This window comes from Tilletiaria anomala (genome assembly GCF_000711695.1).
Source record: "Tilletiaria anomala UBC 951 chromosome Unknown K437scaffold_129, whole genome shotgun sequence".
Lineage (NCBI taxonomy): Eukaryota > Fungi > Basidiomycota > Exobasidiomycetes > Georgefischeriales > Tilletiariaceae > Tilletiaria > Tilletiaria anomala.
In genome coordinates, this window is record NW_013546893.1 from 28,294 (window position 1) to 45,352 (window position 17,059).

Genomic DNA, 17,059 nt, shown 5'->3' on the forward strand with positions numbered 1-17,059 from the left:
GTGGGTATGGAGAGCGGCTCGGAGCATGCACTGTATAGCTCGCGCCAGATGCCAAGAAGCGAGCGGGTCAAGCTACAGCAAAAGCAACAGCGGCTGCAAGAAGAGAAGCGGTGGCAAGCTCGAGAGAAAGAAGAGACAGAAAAATTGCAGGTATGTGCGCCTTCGGAGCAACATCAGTGTTCCAAGTTCTAGATTTACTTACTGTTCTCTCCATTTTCACTCTCGATCGAACAGGAAAAGCAAGCGGCAGCCGCCCCGGACACCGCTTCACCGAAGGTGCAAGCCATTTCGCCCACGATCCCTGCATGTTTGCCCGGCGACGTGACTCCGCCTAGCGCCGCAGCGTATCCCCTGGAACTCATCGGAAATTCTTCCGTGCGTGCAAAGCCACCATTGTCGGTGCGATGCTATGCGCGCACGCGCGTGCCGACGCCGCATGGAGAGGTGTTCTGTCACCTGTACCGCAACAACCATGACAGCAAGGAGCACCTTGCGCTTGTGGTCGACTGGGAGCAGAACGATGAGGATGCCATGCGGCTTGCTCAACAGCAAGTAAGAGAGGGGGCACTGGTAACACCGCTCGGGAAGCTCAGGAGTCGCACACTGGAAGAGAGATGGGGCACAGATGAGACCGAGATCGAGCGGATCGTGCGTGGCGCATACGTAGGAAGACTCGGGCCGACCTTTCAGCGAGCAACCGTTGCTCCACGAGTCGCGGGCACCACTCTTTCGCATTTATCATCCCAGCAAGCACCAGCACAAGACGACGCAGCGCCGCTTGTTCGCATTCATTCCGAATGCTATACGGGCGAGACGATCGGCTCGCAGCGGTGCGACTGCGGCGAACAACTAGACGAGGCCATCCGTCTTATCTGCTCCTCTGGCCGCTCGTACGCGTCGGGCAAGCCGCGCGGTGTGGTTGTCTACCTGCGCCAGGAAGGTCGCGGCATCGGGCTGCTTGACAAGCTGATGGCGTACAACCTGCAAGACATGGGCCATGACACTGTCTCGGCGAACGTCTTGCTTGGACACTTGCCTGATGCGCGCAAATACGACATTGCCAGCGCCATCTTGCGCGACCTTGGTGTTGATGAGTGTCGGTTGCTGACGAACAACCCGGAAAAGATGGAGGCGCTCGAGGCAGAGGGCGTCCGCGTGACAGAGCGCGTCGCGATGGTGCCGCGCATGTGGAGACGCAGCACGCGCAAGATGCGCAAGCTTACCGCCGCCGCCGCCTTTGGTGCTGCTGCTGTCGGTTCCAGCTCGTCTTCAGCTGCTGGCATGAGGAGACAGCGGCACAGGGTGAAGCAGGCCTCGCAACAGAAGCTGGCAAACGGGGGCGGTGTCGCTGGACGCGTTCTCACTCCGAAGCGCTCACCGAGGACCAAGGAGAGCTCACATTTGCAACACTCAATTATTTCACAGTTCGACAATGACGATGCCCACCCCCAAGACGTCGACGCGGACGACCTCGCGTCCCACCACGTCTCTCCACACAGCCTCAGCGGCGACGAGGGGGCAGCGGCCGAGCTTGGCGATGATGGCGGTACTAGCGCATCGGACTCGGGTTCCTCGGTCGACTCATACGTCGAGCACGCGCTGCGGCGCAGCGGCGCGACGATGCTTGGCGGGAGTGTCACACGAGGACCGGAGCTGGAAAAGTACCTCCGGACCAAAGTGGAGAGGATGGGCCACATGCTTGAGCTGCCACCCGAGGAGGTGAAGGAACGGACCTATCCGCGGCCGCTGCACCTGCACGAAAAAGATCACAACCGCCATCGTCACTGTGCAGACGCAGGCGGCCCCTCGCAGCCCTCTTCACCTGCACCGTCTACGCCAGCATCCTTCACTCATCCTTCTCACGTTCACGCTCAGCACTCCCAACAGGCATTGAAAGCACCACCGCATCTCCGGAACGACCTGTGGCGCAGCACCACTGCTACGCCACCCGCGACGCTGACGCGTACAGCGAGCACGGCGAGCAACCTCAGCCAGCTTGAGTCTGTGCTGGGCGAGAGCGAGCTGAAGGAGCTCATCGGCGCTGGGCGCGTGCTTGGGAATAGTAATGCTACCGTCTTGGTGAGCAAAGGCCAAAACGTCAGTGCCGCCGCAGAGCCTGCAGCTCGCCCTGCACTCAGCACGGCGCTGGCGGATCTGAAGCGTGAAGGGGAGAAGCTGCTGGCTCACGCGAGGGGCGCCAGCACCGAAGCGCCTTTGGACGTGGCGCGCTTGCAGCAGGACCTGCAGGTTCTTGAAAATACAGGAGAAGATCCTCGCGCTCTCGCTCCCGCCGCGGAGGGCCTGATGGACCAAGCGAGCTCGGTACTGGTCGCTTCGTCCGCGGATGCGACGCTGTCGCAAGCGACTGTGGCACAACTGAGCCAGGTGGTGCTGCTCGCGAGCAAGGTGCTTCGACTCGCGTTGTAGGAGGAACGATGACAGTTGGGAGGAGAGCACAACGTCTCCTCTAGAGCAGCAACGGAGAGTAGACAGATGCTTGATGATGGAGTCTAGAGTTATCATTGTAAGAGGACAAAGCAGATGATGAAATAGCAATCGCAATTTATACGACAAAATGTTGAGGAAGCTTGACTTGCTTGTCTAATTTTTACCGGTGCAATACGAACGCGCAAGTTCCACTGCTCGCAGTTCAAAAGACAGTAAGAGAAAGATGCTCTTTCTTCTTACACCATTGTACCCGCAAAGCGTCTTGTACTTCCTCTTGGGTGATCGCTGCACTTTTCGCTTGTGCTTTGGACGCGACGCTTTCGAGAAGGCCACGGAGTGACATCGACGAGACCAATGCATCACCGCTGAACTCGACCATCGCTTCCTTCAACGTGGTGCGGATGGTGTCTTCCTTGCTCACGCCATTTGCGGATGTCGATCCGGGCTGATGCCCATTTCCTTCAGCATTGCTCCCTGCTTCTTCGTCAGCTTTCGACTTTTTGCTCATCTTGTTACCCTTTTCCTTCTTCTCCTTCTCTTTCCCCTTGGGTTTCTCCTTCTTTTGCTTCTTTACCGTCTTATCTTCTTCCCTTGCAGCTGTCACTTCGCTGGTCTCCGCATCCAAGGAGATCGATGGAGTGGCAATTTCAGAATCACGCTTTCGCTTTTCCTGCGTTTGTTTTTGCTTGTCTTGAGCGGCTGTCACTGGCGTGGATGAAGACGCTTCTTGCGAACTGGCACTTGGAATAGATTGAACAGATCCATTTGCGGTATGCCCGTTGGGAAGGGCATGGTCCCCGCCAACATTCTTGCCTTTCTTGCCCTTTGGCTCCTTGTACACGCTGCCGTCAGAAGAGACACATTGATTTTTCGCATTAGCACACCATGCAAAGCGGTTATATAAGAAATTCACATACCTTTTATGATACTTTTGCTCCTCGCTTATGCAACTCGTGTGACTCTTCCACTGTCCTGGAAACGAGAACTGCGTCGAGCAGTCCAGGCACGTGAATGGGGCATGACAGCGCGAATTAAAATGCTGGTCAAGCTTTGGCTTCTTTACGACGTCACCGCAGCCGTCGCAGCTTGATTTGCGCACGGAGGTGGTTCAGGACGATAAGGAGAGCAATTGAACGGCATGAGCGAGGCGAGTGACAAGATCAGAAAATCAATCAGCTGAGGACGACAACGGCCGCTTCAACGAGAGGCGATAGGAACAATGAGACTCACTTGAAGGACACCATCTTTTGTTTTCCGACGTTAATGTAGCGTGAATCTGCTTTTCTATGACCTCTCGCCGGCCAACTTATGCGACCCCAAACATCTTAGTAATGACCACCGCACAACCAACAGAAAACAAAAAGATATTGTTGGCAGAGCGAGCTCGCGAAAATCTGCGTACGTAATGATGCACATCCGCAATGCATTACCTAATCTAAGGACAAGAGTTCGCCGAGAATCTATTTGCAACTCTTGGCTTTCTCTCTTTCCTCTCCTCCCTCAGTCTCATTGCACAATTATGATGCATGGTGATGTTCCGTTCCGTACGATAGATGAGGTCATAGTCGACCTTCATCCTTATTGGCGCTATGCTTTCGGAAGGGGAAAAGGGGGAATATGCCTTCCAGTGGTACTCTGCTCGAAATAAGCAGGTACCTCAACATCCAGGGTGCAGTCTTGGCCGTCGACGTGCAGTCTTGGCTTTGCCTGCTGCTTACGCTTTACAGGGACGAACGATCCATCCCTTGCCTAAAACTCGTTGTCGGCTCGCTAGAACGAAACCTGTTCCCCACACGCTTGCCATTAGAAGACTTGGCTGGAAGAAGGAGGCGAGAAGGTGTCAACCTCTCGTCTTTGGCCATCTCTGCTTTAAGAACTCATCCGCCCCCCTTTTAGCCCCACATACTCAGGAACTCTCCGCACTGGGCGTCCTTTCTTCAATCATCCACTGATTGATTTCCCCACAGGTCCCCTTCAAGGTCTCCAAAAATGGGGCCTTTGATGTGACAGGCTAAGGTCGTGTTTGACACATACATACATTGTCGGCCCAGGATCCAGGTGTCGGGATGTGCACTCGCAGGAGGGCCGGACTGATGCAGTACCCGCCCGACACCGAGTGTACCTTTGTGGGCTCTCCTCTTCCTGCTTCTCTCCAGTGACGATGTTCTTGGCACGTTGCTGAAGGAGGGTCGTCGGGGAAGAGGAAGCTGAGCGACTGGGGCCATAACCCCAGCCTCGATGGGCGTCCATAAAGGACGGCCCCAGTAGCTAATCCATTTAAAACTGCTCTGTTTGGCCCCCTTCTAGCACATAGAGGGTATTCCGCTTTACTCTTGCTTTACTGCACCTCCACTTTGGGGTGGAATTTCTGCTCTTCGCTCACAAAGATGGCGTTCTATCCAGACAACCGGTCGACGCCACCCGACTCGCTGCACGGTCACGGCCGCCATGCGCCCGACACATTGCCCATCCCCGAGGAGGACAAGGTCGATGCTAAGCTCTCCAGCTCAAACATCGCAGGCGCCACCTACGATACAGACCCAGAGAAGGTCCCCCAGACACACGAGGGACAAGCCGAGCTAGGTGTCTACGACGCCGAGATCAACGACAACCTCAAGTTGGTCAACCCTCTCAAGGCGTTCACGCGCGAGCAGGTCATTCAGCGTGCGCGATACTTTGCGACCGATCTGGCACAATTTCGCAACGACCCCGCGCTTGTGCAGACATTCGTCAAAGCTGCGCTTGTGGCGTGGTCCTCCACCGGCGCAAGCAGTGGCAGCGGTGGCGCTGAGGACGCGCAGGAGAATGCCAAGATCAGCGAGGACGAGAGGACACATTTTGCGTTCGAAGACATCCCCGAGCTTGATGACGAGGACCGCAAGGTGCTCAGACGGGAAATACGAAACAAGTGGCAGCAGCCCAAGACATTATATGCCCTTGTCGTCTGCTGCTCGCTCGCCGCAGTCGTGCAAGGAATGGACCAGAGTGTCATCAGCGGAGCGAACCTGGTAAGCCCTGCTAGGGTGCGCCTTCTGCAAGCCCAACATTGCTGACGTGGGCTCATTTTCAATTTTCAGTTCTGGCCTGCAACCTTCGGCATCAGCGAGGAGACGGACCGCAACGAATGGCTAAAAGGGATCGTTAACTCGGCACCGTACTTTTCCTGCGCGCTACTCGCCAGCTGGTTCACTGCGCCGCTCAACCGCTACTTTGGGCGTCGAGGGACAATCTTCATCACATGCAGCATCGCATTCATTACGTGAGCGAAGCCGGCGGATGTTTTTGATCGCTTCGCTTTCGTTGCTGACATCATGCTCGTTGGGTACACGCCCATAGCTGCCTCTGGGCAGCCTTCACCAATTCGTGGTGGCATCTGCTCATCTCACGCGTCTTTCTCGGCTTTGGCATCGGGCCCAAATCGTCAACGGTACCCGTCTACGCGGCTGAGTCGACGCCGCCTGCGATCCGAGGCGGCCTGGTGATGCAATGGCAGCTCTGGACCGCGTTCGGCATCATGCTGGGCTATGTCGCGGACATGGCCTTCTACCCGATTCCTGACCGCTCCGGCATCGACGGGCTGAACTGGCGCATCATGCTCAGCTCCGCGGGCATTCCCGCGCTCGTCGTCATGTCGCTTGTCTTCCTGAACCCTGAGTCGCCGCGCTGGTACTTGATGAAAGAGCGCTACGCAGACGCGTACACGGCCTTTTCGCGACTCCGCTCAACGCCGCTGCAAGCGGCGCGCGAGACGTACCTCGCGTACGAGAGCCTCGAGGCCGAGAAGGAGGTCGAGGTGCGCAACAGGGGCGCGCGCAGCCATCAGCGCACCCCCAGCATGTTTGAGCTGTTCAGCACGCCCCGTATTCGCAAAGGCCTCGCGACCGCGACGTTTGTCATGTTCATGCAGCAGGTGAGTTTGGCGGCTCCAGGGCCGGGGTTCACGTGGAAAATACATTCTTATAATGGATTCTTCGGCAGTTTTGCGGAATCAATGTCGTTGCATACTTTGGATCCGTGATCTTTTCTCAGGTCAGTTCGCCTTCTTCCGCGTTGTTAATGTGTCTCAGCGGCTCATATCGACCGGTGCCTTGTTTCTTGCAGGCTGGCGCCTCGCAACTCGCTGCACTGGGTGCAAGTCTCGGCTTCGGAGCCCTCAACTTCCTCTGTGAGCATCATCTGGAAAGGGTGCATTCGGGCGAATAAGGCTGACTGTCGCACGGTATGCCTTTTTCTGATCACAGTTGGTATCCCGGGCATCTTCACCATCGACACGTTTGGCCGTCGTAACCTGCTCCTAGTCGGCTTTCCCGCAATGTCTGCCGCGCTCTTCTTCACAGCGTTTTCCTTTCTGATCGAGCAGGACGATCCGACTAGCAAGGCGCGTGTCGCGTGCGTCGCGATCGGCATCTATCTGCACTGTATTGCTTACTCGCCCACCGAGGGTCCCATCCCTTTCACCATGGTGAGCAGATGCCGGTTCGAATGCGATTCGTGGACATGCTGCCTGGATACGAGTCTTGCTAACAAATCATCTCAACCGTGGATTCCCCTAGAGTGCCGAGAGCTTCCCACTTGCAGTCAGGGACAGCGGCATGTCCTGGGCTACGTCGGTCTGCGTAAGTAGTTTGCGCCATCTCTGATTTCATTCCTATTCGGCTGACTCTGGATTGCTATGCCCCTTATTTAGTGGTTCTTCAACGGGGTGCTTTCGCTCACATGGCCGTCGCTTGTGCGTGCGTGGGGATCTACTGGTGCATTCTGCTGGGTCCGTATCCGTCCGCGCTGAGCTTCAAAACGAAGGGTAATGTTGGGCTGATAACCTATCTCTTCCATTGGGATTGGTCAGTACGCGGCTTGGAACGTGTTCGGCCTGGTGTACACCTACTTCTTCCTTCCCGAGACGCGCGCACTGTCGCTTGAGGAGCTGGACAGCGTCTTCAGCGTCTCGCACCGGGAGCACGCGAGCTATCACATGCGACACCTGCCGTACTTTACCAAGAAGGCGCTGTTTTGCGGCAGCGCGGCGAGGCAGCAACTGCAGGCGCCCGAGCCGCTGTACGAGCACGAGAAGCTTTCGCTCGAGGAGCGGAGGAAGAGAGGCACGATGGCACCCAAGGCGGTCGGACGTGAGTCACGAAAAATGTGTGCTCTGGGCGCGCAACGGAACCAAGGCTGACCGCGCCTTTGCGCATACATCGCAGACTGAGCGACGAACGCCACACTCTGGTATCACAAATCACTGGGAAGACTGCATTGCTTGACTTGTTGCATGGATTGAATGGCTCTGCTTCGGATCGATGCAGCCTTTTGCTTGCCATCTGGGTGTCAACGACGATCTGAACTATTTCTCTGCTTGCTATATGTAACATATCTGCTTCCACTCCACCTGGGATATCTCGTTGCCCCTCCGCAGCCCTCTGCTCCATGCGCGGCTCGGCACAAGATATGACATTGGCAAAAGCCTCTCCGCCTGTTGCACTGTTTAATGAGCCGGACGAAGTCGGCATTGGTACTCTCACTCAGACCACCAAATGCCCGAATGGTACAGGTAGCATGTGCATAGAAGGCCCCTCCAGTGTCGGATCAGTTTTGGCTCGCGGCTGTCTGTAGTTGAGAGCCGAATTGGCTGGTGAAGCGCTGTGCGGGCGCCACACAAAACGAGAGACGCAGCCGCGACAACCTCATGCGCTTGCTTGCTTGTTGCTCATAGCCGGCTCCCATTCAAAGTCGTGGTCGTGTTTGAACCGAGGTCTTGCTCTGGGCTCGACGTATAGGGTGCACCAAGTTCTGCACATGCAAGTGCCTACCAGCGTGTGGTACTCTCTCTACAGGGCCTGCCCTCGTCCTGCATACTGTCCTTGCCCATACTACCCCGCCAGGTGGTGAACTGCCCCGTGCTGTACAAGTCGTCGCTACCAATAAGCAGACAACTGCGGCCGCGGCTCAGCTCGCATCTCAGTCACAACTGCAGTTCTCTCAATTGAGATCGAGTATCACCCCTGCTTATAGATCCTACCCTTCTCGTGCAACTTCGAGAGCTTGCAGGTTCAAGTCGACACCCATCACAAACGACCCGCCTGCGCCGCGAGCAATCATCGCGCCCGAGTTATTTCACTCTCACTCTGCCACTGGCGACGTCGGCTTCTCTACAGCTACTGAGGATCCCAACACGGCAGCGAAGGCAGAACACCGAGCTGCTTCGCCTCCCCCTCCAGAGGCCCACCACGACTTGTGCCCTACGAGCGCCTCGAGGACGACTTAATCGCCGCTTGGCATCATCTGTAGGCGGACCGAGATTTTCATCCGAACCAACGAGCCACGCGCTGTATGCACGCATCAACACTGCACGACACCCACCGACGAGCCTGTTCTGCTTTTATCTGACCGTCACCGCGACGGGTGCCCTGAGTGAAAGCGAGACGAGTGCGTTTCGAAAGCTTGACCGTGTCGGAAGCACATCGACCACGAGCTCACAAGCAGCAACGGCCGAGCACGCAACATTATCCGACACGATGGCTCAAGAGTCAGGCATCAGGCAGAGGACAGCTGCAAATAGCAACAGCGCCGAGAAGGAAGGGCACGCGCATCCACATGCACACTCGCACTCGCACCGCGCGTTTGGACATCACCATGACCATGCACACGAAGGCAGCGTCGAGGAGGCGGACAAACTCCTAGCAGCCCTCCAAGGCAAAGGCGACCGCGGGAGCAACATCACTGTCATCGGCCTCGCATCGAACATTGCTCTGTGCGCCAGCAAAGGCATCGCAGGCGTCTATCTCAACTCTGCCTCGCTCCTCGCGGACGCCGCGCACTCGTTCAGCGACATGTTCGCCGACATCGTCACGCTCTTCTGCTGGAAGATGTCCCAGAAACCTGCGAGTGCGACGCACCCGCTTGGTTACGGCAAGTATGAGACGATGGGTTCGCTTGGCGTCAGCCTCGTCCTCGTCGCTGGCGCAGTCGGTATCGGCTTCCACTCCTATGGCCTGCTGCTTGAGGCGCTCCAGCCAACATTGCAGAACGCACCCGCGGCTATACAGGCGATTGGACACTTTACTGGCAGCATCGCGCATGCCGGCTCCTCCCTGCACGAGCATGGCGATGCGGGCACACTGGACCCCAACGCCATGTGGTTTGCATTGCTCAGCGTCGTCGTCAAGGAATGGCTCTACTGGGCTACGCTCAAGATTGCGCGGGAGGAGAACAGCAGCGTGCTTGAGGTGGGTCCGCATCGATGCTGCAACATCGTCCAACCTTTGATTGAAGGCTGACACCAATCCATTTGTACACACCCACAGGCAAATGCGCTACACCATCGCTCTGATAGCCTCTCATCGGGCATCACCTTCCTGGCAATCGGCGGATCATGGCTCGGCTTCCCGATTCTCGACCCACTGGGCGGTCTCCTCGTCGCGGGTCTGATCGGCAAGCAAGGTGCGGGCCTGCTTATCAGTGCACTAGGCGAGCTCTCCGACCGCGGCGTCGAGCCGTCCGTCCTGCGCGACTTCGACGCGGCGTTGGCAGGGGTTCAGCAGACGCTAGGGCAGCAGCTGCTCATCACCTGGAGAGACTTACGAGCCGTCAAGAGCGGCGTCTCGACGTTTGTCGACGTCACACTGCTCCTGCCGCCGGACATGTTGCTCAGCAAGGCGCGTGACATCGAGCAGGCCGTCAAGAAGGCGCTCACGGCGGCAGTGAAGGGCGTCAAGGAGGTGCGCGTGCACTTGGACACGGTCGCGGCGCCGCGGATATAGTTGCCAGTCGCGACGGGCGGCTTCGATCTGCTTGTATGCAAGCCCTTTGAGTACACGCTAGAAGGCAAGAGAAGTCCAACAAAAGAGTGCATATGTTACAGTTGCAGCTTCTGCGGAGATGGCTCGTTCATTCCCATAGCTTGATCAACCCGTCCCACGAACCGGTGAGCACCTTTGACTGTGGAAATGAAAAGAGATGCAGTCAGCAAGGGTGTACAGGAGCGGGCTAGGCGTTTCCTTCGAGTCGGCACTCCGATCAGCAACTCACCGTCTCGTGCGGCAGCCACTCATGCGTGATGACGACCTCTCGATGTGCACGTATCCTCTTCAGCGTCCGGCCGCTCTTCCAGTCCCAGAATACGAGGTTACCCTCGCTGTCGCCCGAGCTGACGAATCGGCCGTCCGGGCTAAAGCCGACTTGGCAGGCGAATCCCGCGACGTTGTGACCTTTGAAGATCTTCTTCCTGTTTTGCCGGAAAGAGTCGGCGGCGTAGATGAGCACTTGGTTGTCGAGCGACTGGCAGCCGAGCCATTTCTCTGTTAAAAATGGAGAATGCGTCGTCAGCACTACCTCATACGAAAGAGACCACATGTTCAGCAAAGCCAAGTGGGGAAAGGTGACTCACTATTTGGCGAGAGGGTGACGCTGGGCATTGAGTACATAGTCGGATCTGCAATGTACTTGATGACGACAGGAATATCGAAGTCCCACGCGCGCATCGTCTTGTCGTCACTTGTCGTGACGAACCTGCGATTCTCATCAACGAACGTGATCGAGTTCACTGGGCCGAGATGTTGGTCATACTCTTGCGTGATTTCCTTGCTCTTGGTGTCCCACTGCACAATTTTCTTATCGGACATGCCTGCGAGGAAAATGTGCTGCTTGTCCTCATCTGGATGGAACTTGATACAATACGGGATTTTGCCATTCGAGAATGCCTTCAGGCATGCGCCCGTCTCGGTATCCCACAGCTTCACCTGGCGATCGTACCCGGCTGACAAGAAGCGGCGACCATCGTTGCTGAAGGTGATATCACGTACGGCGTTGTTGTGACCCATGAATGTGCGCAAGCAGTTGCCTTCGTGGTAGATGTCCCAGAGCTTGACCTTCGTGTCCATCGAAGCGGACAGCATGAGATGCCCTGATTGGGGGAAAAGCCGGATGGCGCTGATGCCTTTATTGTGCCCCTTGAATTCGTGCAGGCAGCCTTTGGGAAGGTAGCAGGTCTGCGTGCCTGCCTCGCCCAGTAGATTCGTGTCGACATCGGTCGGGATATGCATATATGTCCGCCCTTGATAGTCATACATGGACTTGCCTGAAGAAGCGCACGCGAAGGCAGGGAAGACACCAGATTCGAAGTCAGGTACGGTTAGAATAAAAGAAGCAATGAAAGCAATTGTGAGACTCACCATGAAAGATGCTCTTCTCAGTCCCGATCTGCTCTTGTTTCTCTCGCTTCTCTTTGGACTTTTCCTTCTCACTCTGTCGCTGTGCTTTCCGTTCTTCAGCCGCTTTGAGCTCCTCCTCGCTGGGCCCAACTCCATCAGGTACGTGGACGTTCTCGCCTTCCCATCCACCCCAGGGCCCCACATATGCTCCGTCACCCTCAACAACGCTCGGATCGCCCTGCCGAGCTTGGCGCTTCGCTTTCATCTCCTTGGTACGATTGCGCAAGACAGTATTTGGCAAGCCTGAGTTGTGGTCAAATGCCAACGCAACGTTTCTCGCAGCGGCCTTCTGCGCGTCCCCGACGAGAGCACCTGTGCCAGCATGAATGGTCGATGGGTCGTATGCGTATCCAAGTGTGTCGAACGAGCGCTGCTGGTTCGCAAAGTCGAATTCGCTGATATGCGCTTGTTCAACGTGGCCGCCTAGCGTGTTTTGTTGCGCGCCGAGCTTCCGCGTTGAGTATGGGTTAGAAGGCCCGAGGATCGGTGCGGTCATCGCTTCGTATGGTAGATTCACATTCATCACGGTGTCAGTCGGTCGCAGAAGCATCTCTGTAGATGGGTCATCCGCCTACATCCAGGTGAATTAAGAGACCTCAGCATCACTTTACGCAGCAGAAGACCCTAAATTGTACTCACCTCTGGCTCTACATCTGGCGCAGCCACTATTAGCGCGTTCGACGAGCTCCCTGACGGCCCAGCCGCAGGCCAAGTTACAGATCCGCTTCCATCTTCGTTGCCCTTTCTCCGCTTTGATTTTCTACCATTCCTGCTTTCTCCAATGTGCGCATCACTAGCGCCTGGGCCTGCCGCCACCGGAACGACGCGTTTGAGCCCAAAGTTGGTTGGGTCGAACGGCTCGTCATCGTCATCATCATCTTCTTCTTCTTCGTCGTTTTGATCTGCATTTACGCCATCGCTGCAAGATGTGGGGCTTTGAGGCATTCGTTCGGCGGGCCGGCTTGGACCTCCAACATTGGATTTATCGTCGTCACTGTCCGAGGCGTAATTTGCAAGAAGAGACGCCATCTGTGTGAAAGCGAACAGGGTCTTCAGAAGGGCCAAAAGAGGAGCACGGCGTCCCGAGAGTCGAAGGGAAACGGATGCAGCGCGCTGTGTTGCTTGTAGTCTCGTGTCATTGGACGACCAAGTTGGACGCTAAAAGGAAGATGGATGAAAATGAGAACAAGTCAGCGTTGTCCAACGGGCAGCGACAACGAATAACAAGATGGGTCGGTGATTATGTAATCATAAAGATACCTTCCACACTCCAAATTGGTCAAAGGAAGTCTCATCGTCTCCATGATATCCTCGACTCGAGAGGCGTCAACCAAATCGAACCATATTTGGCAATTGTCATGCGGCCTCGTTCATGCTTGGCTGGACATCCATGATGTACTGATTCTCTTCGCCCCACGGGGCGATAAATGTAGTGCCCATCAGCGCTTTCCACCCAGAAGTACCTATTCAATTTGTTATTGTTCGACATTGAACTGACGAATCGGCTCGCTCAGTCGTGACTTGGAATGATCCTCGCGTCCAAGCGTGCCATCGTCCGCCATGGAGTTGCTCTGGCACAGCATGGGGTTTCTCGGGATCCTCATCACTGCCCTTTGCGGCACACCCCTCGTTTGAATCCTCTACTTATGCCATCTGTTTCCCGCATCATCATGGTCAATATCTTTGGCATCAGCCTTACGCACACTTTCCTGCCGTCCGCCATCGAAGCCGGTGGTATCTCATTCCCTCCTCGGCGACAGCCCGACCATGAGGGGAGAACCTGATGGCCATGCTGTCAAGCTCTGGACCCTCGAGCTTGGCTCTGATGACTTTGTGTACAGGGACTTGGGCATATCTGGTTCGATGTTCCACAGACAATGAATGGCACGGGGTTTCACACGCAAGTTCTCTCCTTCCTTTCGGGCCCAAGATGTTGCACCGGCAATCAGTGGGTTCCATCGCCGGCCATATTACGGTTCAATTGCCACACAGCTCATGCCAAGTCTGTCATCCCCGCAGATTTCCACTTGGGGAAGGCGAAGCGCTTCTGATGAAGCTGATTCATGCTTTCAAGTTTGAGCAGATCGACGACTGGGAGTTGGAATCAACGTCTGGGGTTGTCGCGCGCTGCATGGTCCTTGGGAAAGGATCGGTTAGCACAGAGATGCTGCTGAGGATTTCTCGCGCATAGAAGAATTTCCTCTGCACTGCCTCTAACCCTCTGACGGTATGGACTCAACTCACTATGGACGCTTCAGAGGACCGCTGCATTATATTTTTATCCTTGCTTTCGAATCGCAAAGCCTTTTCCATATTCAGGCGAACGGAAGTGACCTGCAAGCGGAACACTGATTGAGTGAAGCTTGCGCTATAATATAGACCAGAGTAAATGTTGGTTGAGACTATGTATTCATCGCTTTGTTGTGGACAATTCGACACTGTGCGCGCCGGATGCTTGCCGAGACACAAATCAGAAAGGCGTCTTTCCTCTTGCGCCTCAGACCGGCATAGAAGCAGGGATATCGATGACCATGACCCCAACCTGAACGTATCGCCCATCCTCCGAACGCATCGCCGCTGTGCGGAAAGGGCGCGTCCGAATCAAGTGCCACACGGCATGAAGAATAGCAGGTGACGGACGCAGATCAGCTGCACCAGCGGCAGTAGGAGATGAAGAAGCGCCTTATTCTCATTCGATTCGGTCTTTCCCTCTGATTTGGGAATGATACCGCTGACTTTCCGCTGCCAAATGCAGCGCCAGACCTTGTCCATCCAAGGCGGCTGGTCAGGGTTGTCGCGTTCAGAGAAGAGCGCCTCATCGCATCAATCGTAAAGCCGCGTTGCGCAAGCCGCTGGCAGCTTCTCTTCTCCTTCTCGGCTCCTCACGGAGACCTGAACTTGGGCCAGCATCGTAAAGTGGAGGACGGCGTTGCCGTACAACCAGGCGTCTGCAGCGTCAATTTTGTTCAACGCAGCCCTGTCTTATGTTGGTGCTTGGTGTTGATGGGCGCGCCGCTCAAGTGACCTTTTCGATGGGGTACCGATGAAAGCAGCACAAATCCCAATACCAGTGCGACTCGGGTGCTGTGTCATCCACGCTACCAGTTTTCCGGCGCAGGGCCAGAGCACAATGGTCCTGAGAGAGGGTGTACCTCCGCGTCAGGTGCTCGCCTCTCGACTCGATGGCCTCAACCCATTCACGATGACTCTGGGAGCCTTGCGCGGGATGGGGCGATGGACAAGCGGATGGACATTGGAAGTGGCGATGTTTAAAGCGACGTAGGCGAAAGCCTTGTCCTTAAAGCTGTATAGCGGACGCTATCCATTTTCGAGAAAGCCATACCCTCTAGCGCACCTGTGAGGGCAGTTGAAGCCTACCATGATTTGACGCAAACCTACACGCGTCATATTGACATGGGACGTTTCGATGCCGGACTTTGGCATGACTGCTACGCGACCGGGCGCATAGTGGATTGAGTCGTAGCCTCTTCCCCCAAAGGAGGACGGCGCGATTCAGGGCCAACATGAGACCGAAGGTGACCCATCCATTTCAGGAACATGATCGTCCTCAGGGCACCACAATGGCCAAGCGATGGCCCCATAACCCAACCAGGCATAAAGAGGAAAACGGGGCACGTAGTGGCTTCTCGGCAGCTTCGAGCCATGAAGCAGGGAATATGCTTTGAAAGATTTCATTGACGGACACGTCTAGGTCCCCAAAGCCCAAGCGGTATAGTCGAAAGCGGCACGCGGCTGTGGGAACATGCAACCGCGTGAAAACATCCCCAAACAGATCGGTAATGTGCAGGATAACCTCTTTGTCAACTGGCCATAGACACGCCCATATTGACAGCCGATTCTTGATTACCTTGCTGCACAGGTCGTCGTCAAATTGAATCTGCTGCTCCTCCACGAGGATGTGAATTGGCCCAGCAAAGCCTTGTTCGTCATTGTGTTGAAGCAGCTCGTATGTGGCGATTTTGCTAAGATCAGGCGCCAGAGCAGCGAAGATACGTCATGAAGCCGATGCTTTGAAGAGAAGCCGGGGATGGGCCGCGAAAGGGGGAGGGCTTCTGAATTGACTCGAAGAGAGCACAGGCTGTGCGCCAGGCTTCAGTGTTGCTAGAATCAGTAAAGCGTGAATGTGCTCATTTCAGACACAAATCCGTCATCGACCGCAACTTGGAGTTGACATATCCATCGAGCAGTTTTGCGGTCGGTCGACCCGGTGCAGAGCTGGCTGCCGGTCGGGCTTCAGCATTCTCGCTGTTCGCCGGGAAGTCTAGAGCGATTCAGCCCATGGTGTCGCCTAGGTCCAAAGCACTTTCATTTGGCCAAAATTACCTGCCGGGGAACCCCGGTGACACATTGACCAAGTTCATACAGAGGTCTTCGCCGCTTCATAGATCTCGTGCCTGGATATTTGGTTCGATATGGTGGCATTTGAAGCCTGGCAACCAGTGGTTCCCAGAAGTCCGAGCCCAAGGTCCCAAGCAATTCTCCCGTGGAAGTCCACTCCAGGCGCTGGCGATATCCAGGAGTATGGTGCGCGAGGAATTCGCCTGTTGGCCTCTGCTTGTCAAGGAAACGCACGCGAAATCTTCTGCCAGCGGCCTATCTCAAGAGGGAAATTGTTTAGAGAATGTCGGGTCCAGATGCAGCGCGTGCTGGAATATGCGGAGGCAGAGGAAGCCAAGGTTGGTTCTGACAGTTTCACGAATGCTCTTTAGGTGTGCAGAAGAGCATGCGTGTCTCTTGAGAATAGAATGGAAGCAAGCTCCCGCAAGCGAACGCCCACGTCACCAGGAAGCTCGTCCAACTTGCCGCACATGATGACAACGGAGCTGCGCGCCCAAGGTCGATCCATTCATTCTCCCCGATCACTTGTCCTCGTAACGTGGAGCAGCCAGCCAGCGAAGGCTGGTCGCACAGCATGCTGCATTCCTGCAAGAGAGGGTGTCCTGCCACAAAAGTTCAGGGTGGACGACGGAACGACTGACAATTTATGAGGACGGCGAGCAAGCGACGACCGTGCGTACCTTTGAGTGCCAGCTTCTCGCACGAGAGAATGTCGCCCCTGTCTCGGCCGAATGTTGTTGCGTTGGAACCATTTCTCGTGCGAGACTGGCAGCTGTTCGAGCTCGGGGCGAGCCGCGATTGCCGTCGTTTTAAGCAGTGGTGACGATGCATTCAGTGCTGGGGCAACATGGGCGGTGACATCGGCATATCGACGAGCGTCTCCCGGTCCCCTCTGCGCACCCATGCTCAGCTATGGTATATACATCTATGCTATATATATCCATGCTATATACATCTATGCTATATACACCTGTATGTCCCTGGCTTGGATGAATCCAGTCATCCTCCCTCCCTGCCTTTGTTCAGGGCCACTGCGTCTCGGAGGA

General features: G+C 55.8%; 7 protein-coding genes across 7 annotated transcripts; 5 read left to right on the top strand and 2 right to left on the bottom strand.

The window, feature by feature from the left end:
* Positions 1-387: 387 nt before the first annotated feature.
* K437DRAFT_214446 (uncharacterized protein) lies at positions 388-1,707 on the top strand (the record flags this gene model as incomplete). Its single annotated transcript, XM_013385063.1, has 2 exons — positions 388-1,251; positions 1,594-1,707. Coding segments are annotated over 2 exons (978 nt in total), but the record flags the coding sequence as incomplete, so codon positions are not given.
* Positions 1,708-3,262: 1,555 nt separating this feature from the next.
* K437DRAFT_210723 (uncharacterized protein) lies at positions 3,263-3,535 on the bottom strand (the record flags this gene model as incomplete). The annotated part of the gene is made up of 2 exons (XM_013385064.1): positions 3,263-3,290; positions 3,366-3,535. Coding segments are annotated over 2 exons (198 nt in total), but the record flags the coding sequence as incomplete, so codon positions are not given.
* A 1,083-nt stretch (positions 3,536-4,618) lies between these two features.
* K437DRAFT_32084 (uncharacterized protein) lies at positions 4,619-7,763 on the top strand. The gene is made up of 10 exons (XM_013385051.1): positions 4,619-5,456; positions 5,526-5,707; positions 5,785-6,358; positions 6,427-6,477; positions 6,550-6,613; positions 6,690-6,910; positions 7,002-7,064; positions 7,136-7,213; positions 7,295-7,574; positions 7,650-7,763. Exons 1-10 carry the CDS (start codon positions 4,836-4,838, stop codon positions 7,652-7,654), a joined length of 2,139 nt encoding a protein of 712 aa, XP_013240505.1. The 5' UTR covers positions 4,619-4,835; the 3' UTR covers positions 7,655-7,763.
* Positions 7,764-8,960: 1,197 nt separating this feature from the next.
* On the top strand, positions 8,961-10,205 carry K437DRAFT_228939 (cation efflux protein; the record flags this gene model as incomplete). The annotated part of the gene is made up of 2 exons (XM_013385065.1): positions 8,961-9,671; positions 9,750-10,205. 2 exons carry the CDS (start codon positions 8,961-8,963, stop codon positions 10,203-10,205), a joined length of 1,167 nt encoding a protein of 388 aa, XP_013240519.1.
* A 127-nt stretch (positions 10,206-10,332) lies between these two features.
* K437DRAFT_291913 (WD40 repeat-like protein) lies at positions 10,333-12,811 on the bottom strand (the record flags this gene model as incomplete). The annotated part of the gene is made up of 5 exons (XM_013385066.1): positions 12,294-12,811; positions 11,616-12,225; positions 10,832-11,521; positions 10,474-10,742; positions 10,333-10,383 (listed from the first exon to the last, which is right to left on the bottom strand). Exons 1-5 carry the CDS (start codon positions 12,681-12,683, stop codon positions 10,333-10,335), a joined length of 2,010 nt encoding a protein of 669 aa, XP_013240520.1. The 5' UTR covers positions 12,684-12,811.
* A 1,774-nt stretch (positions 12,812-14,585) lies between these two features.
* On the top strand, positions 14,586-15,136 carry K437DRAFT_32269 (uncharacterized protein). Its single transcript, XM_013385052.1, has 2 exons — positions 14,586-15,011; positions 15,124-15,136. Exon 1 carries the CDS (start codon positions 14,698-14,700, stop codon positions 14,935-14,937), a length of 240 nt encoding a protein of 79 aa, XP_013240506.1. The 5' UTR covers positions 14,586-14,697; the 3' UTR covers positions 14,938-15,011; positions 15,124-15,136.
* A 539-nt stretch (positions 15,137-15,675) lies between these two features.
* K437DRAFT_32292 (uncharacterized protein) lies at positions 15,676-16,688 on the top strand. The gene has a single exon (XM_013385053.1). The coding sequence runs from the start codon at positions 15,954-15,956 to the stop codon at positions 16,485-16,487; it is 534 nt and encodes a 177-aa protein (XP_013240507.1). The 5' UTR covers positions 15,676-15,953; the 3' UTR covers positions 16,488-16,688.
* The last annotated feature ends 371 nt before the right edge of the window (positions 16,689-17,059 follow it).

Bases quoted from the DNA above. Each gene is read 5' to 3' on its own strand.
- K437DRAFT_32292 (XM_013385053.1), top strand. From the start codon at position 15,954: ATGGTGTCGCCTAGGTCCAAAGCACTTTCATTTGGCCAAAATTACCTG.
- K437DRAFT_32084 (XM_013385051.1), top strand. From the start codon at position 4,836: ATGGCGTTCTATCCAGACAACCGGTCGACGCCACCCGACTCGCTGCAC. The intron at 5,708-5,784 runs GTGAGCGAAGCC...ACACGCCCATAG, and splicing joins TGCAGCATCGCATTCATTAC to CTGCCTCTGGGCAGCCTTCA. The intron at 6,359-6,426 runs GTGAGTTTGGCG...ATTCTTCGGCAG, and splicing joins TTGTCATGTTCATGCAGCAG to TTTTGCGGAATCAATGTCGT.
- K437DRAFT_32269 (XM_013385052.1), top strand. From the start codon at position 14,698: ATGAAAGCAGCACAAATCCCAATACCAGTGCGACTCGGGTGCTGTGTC.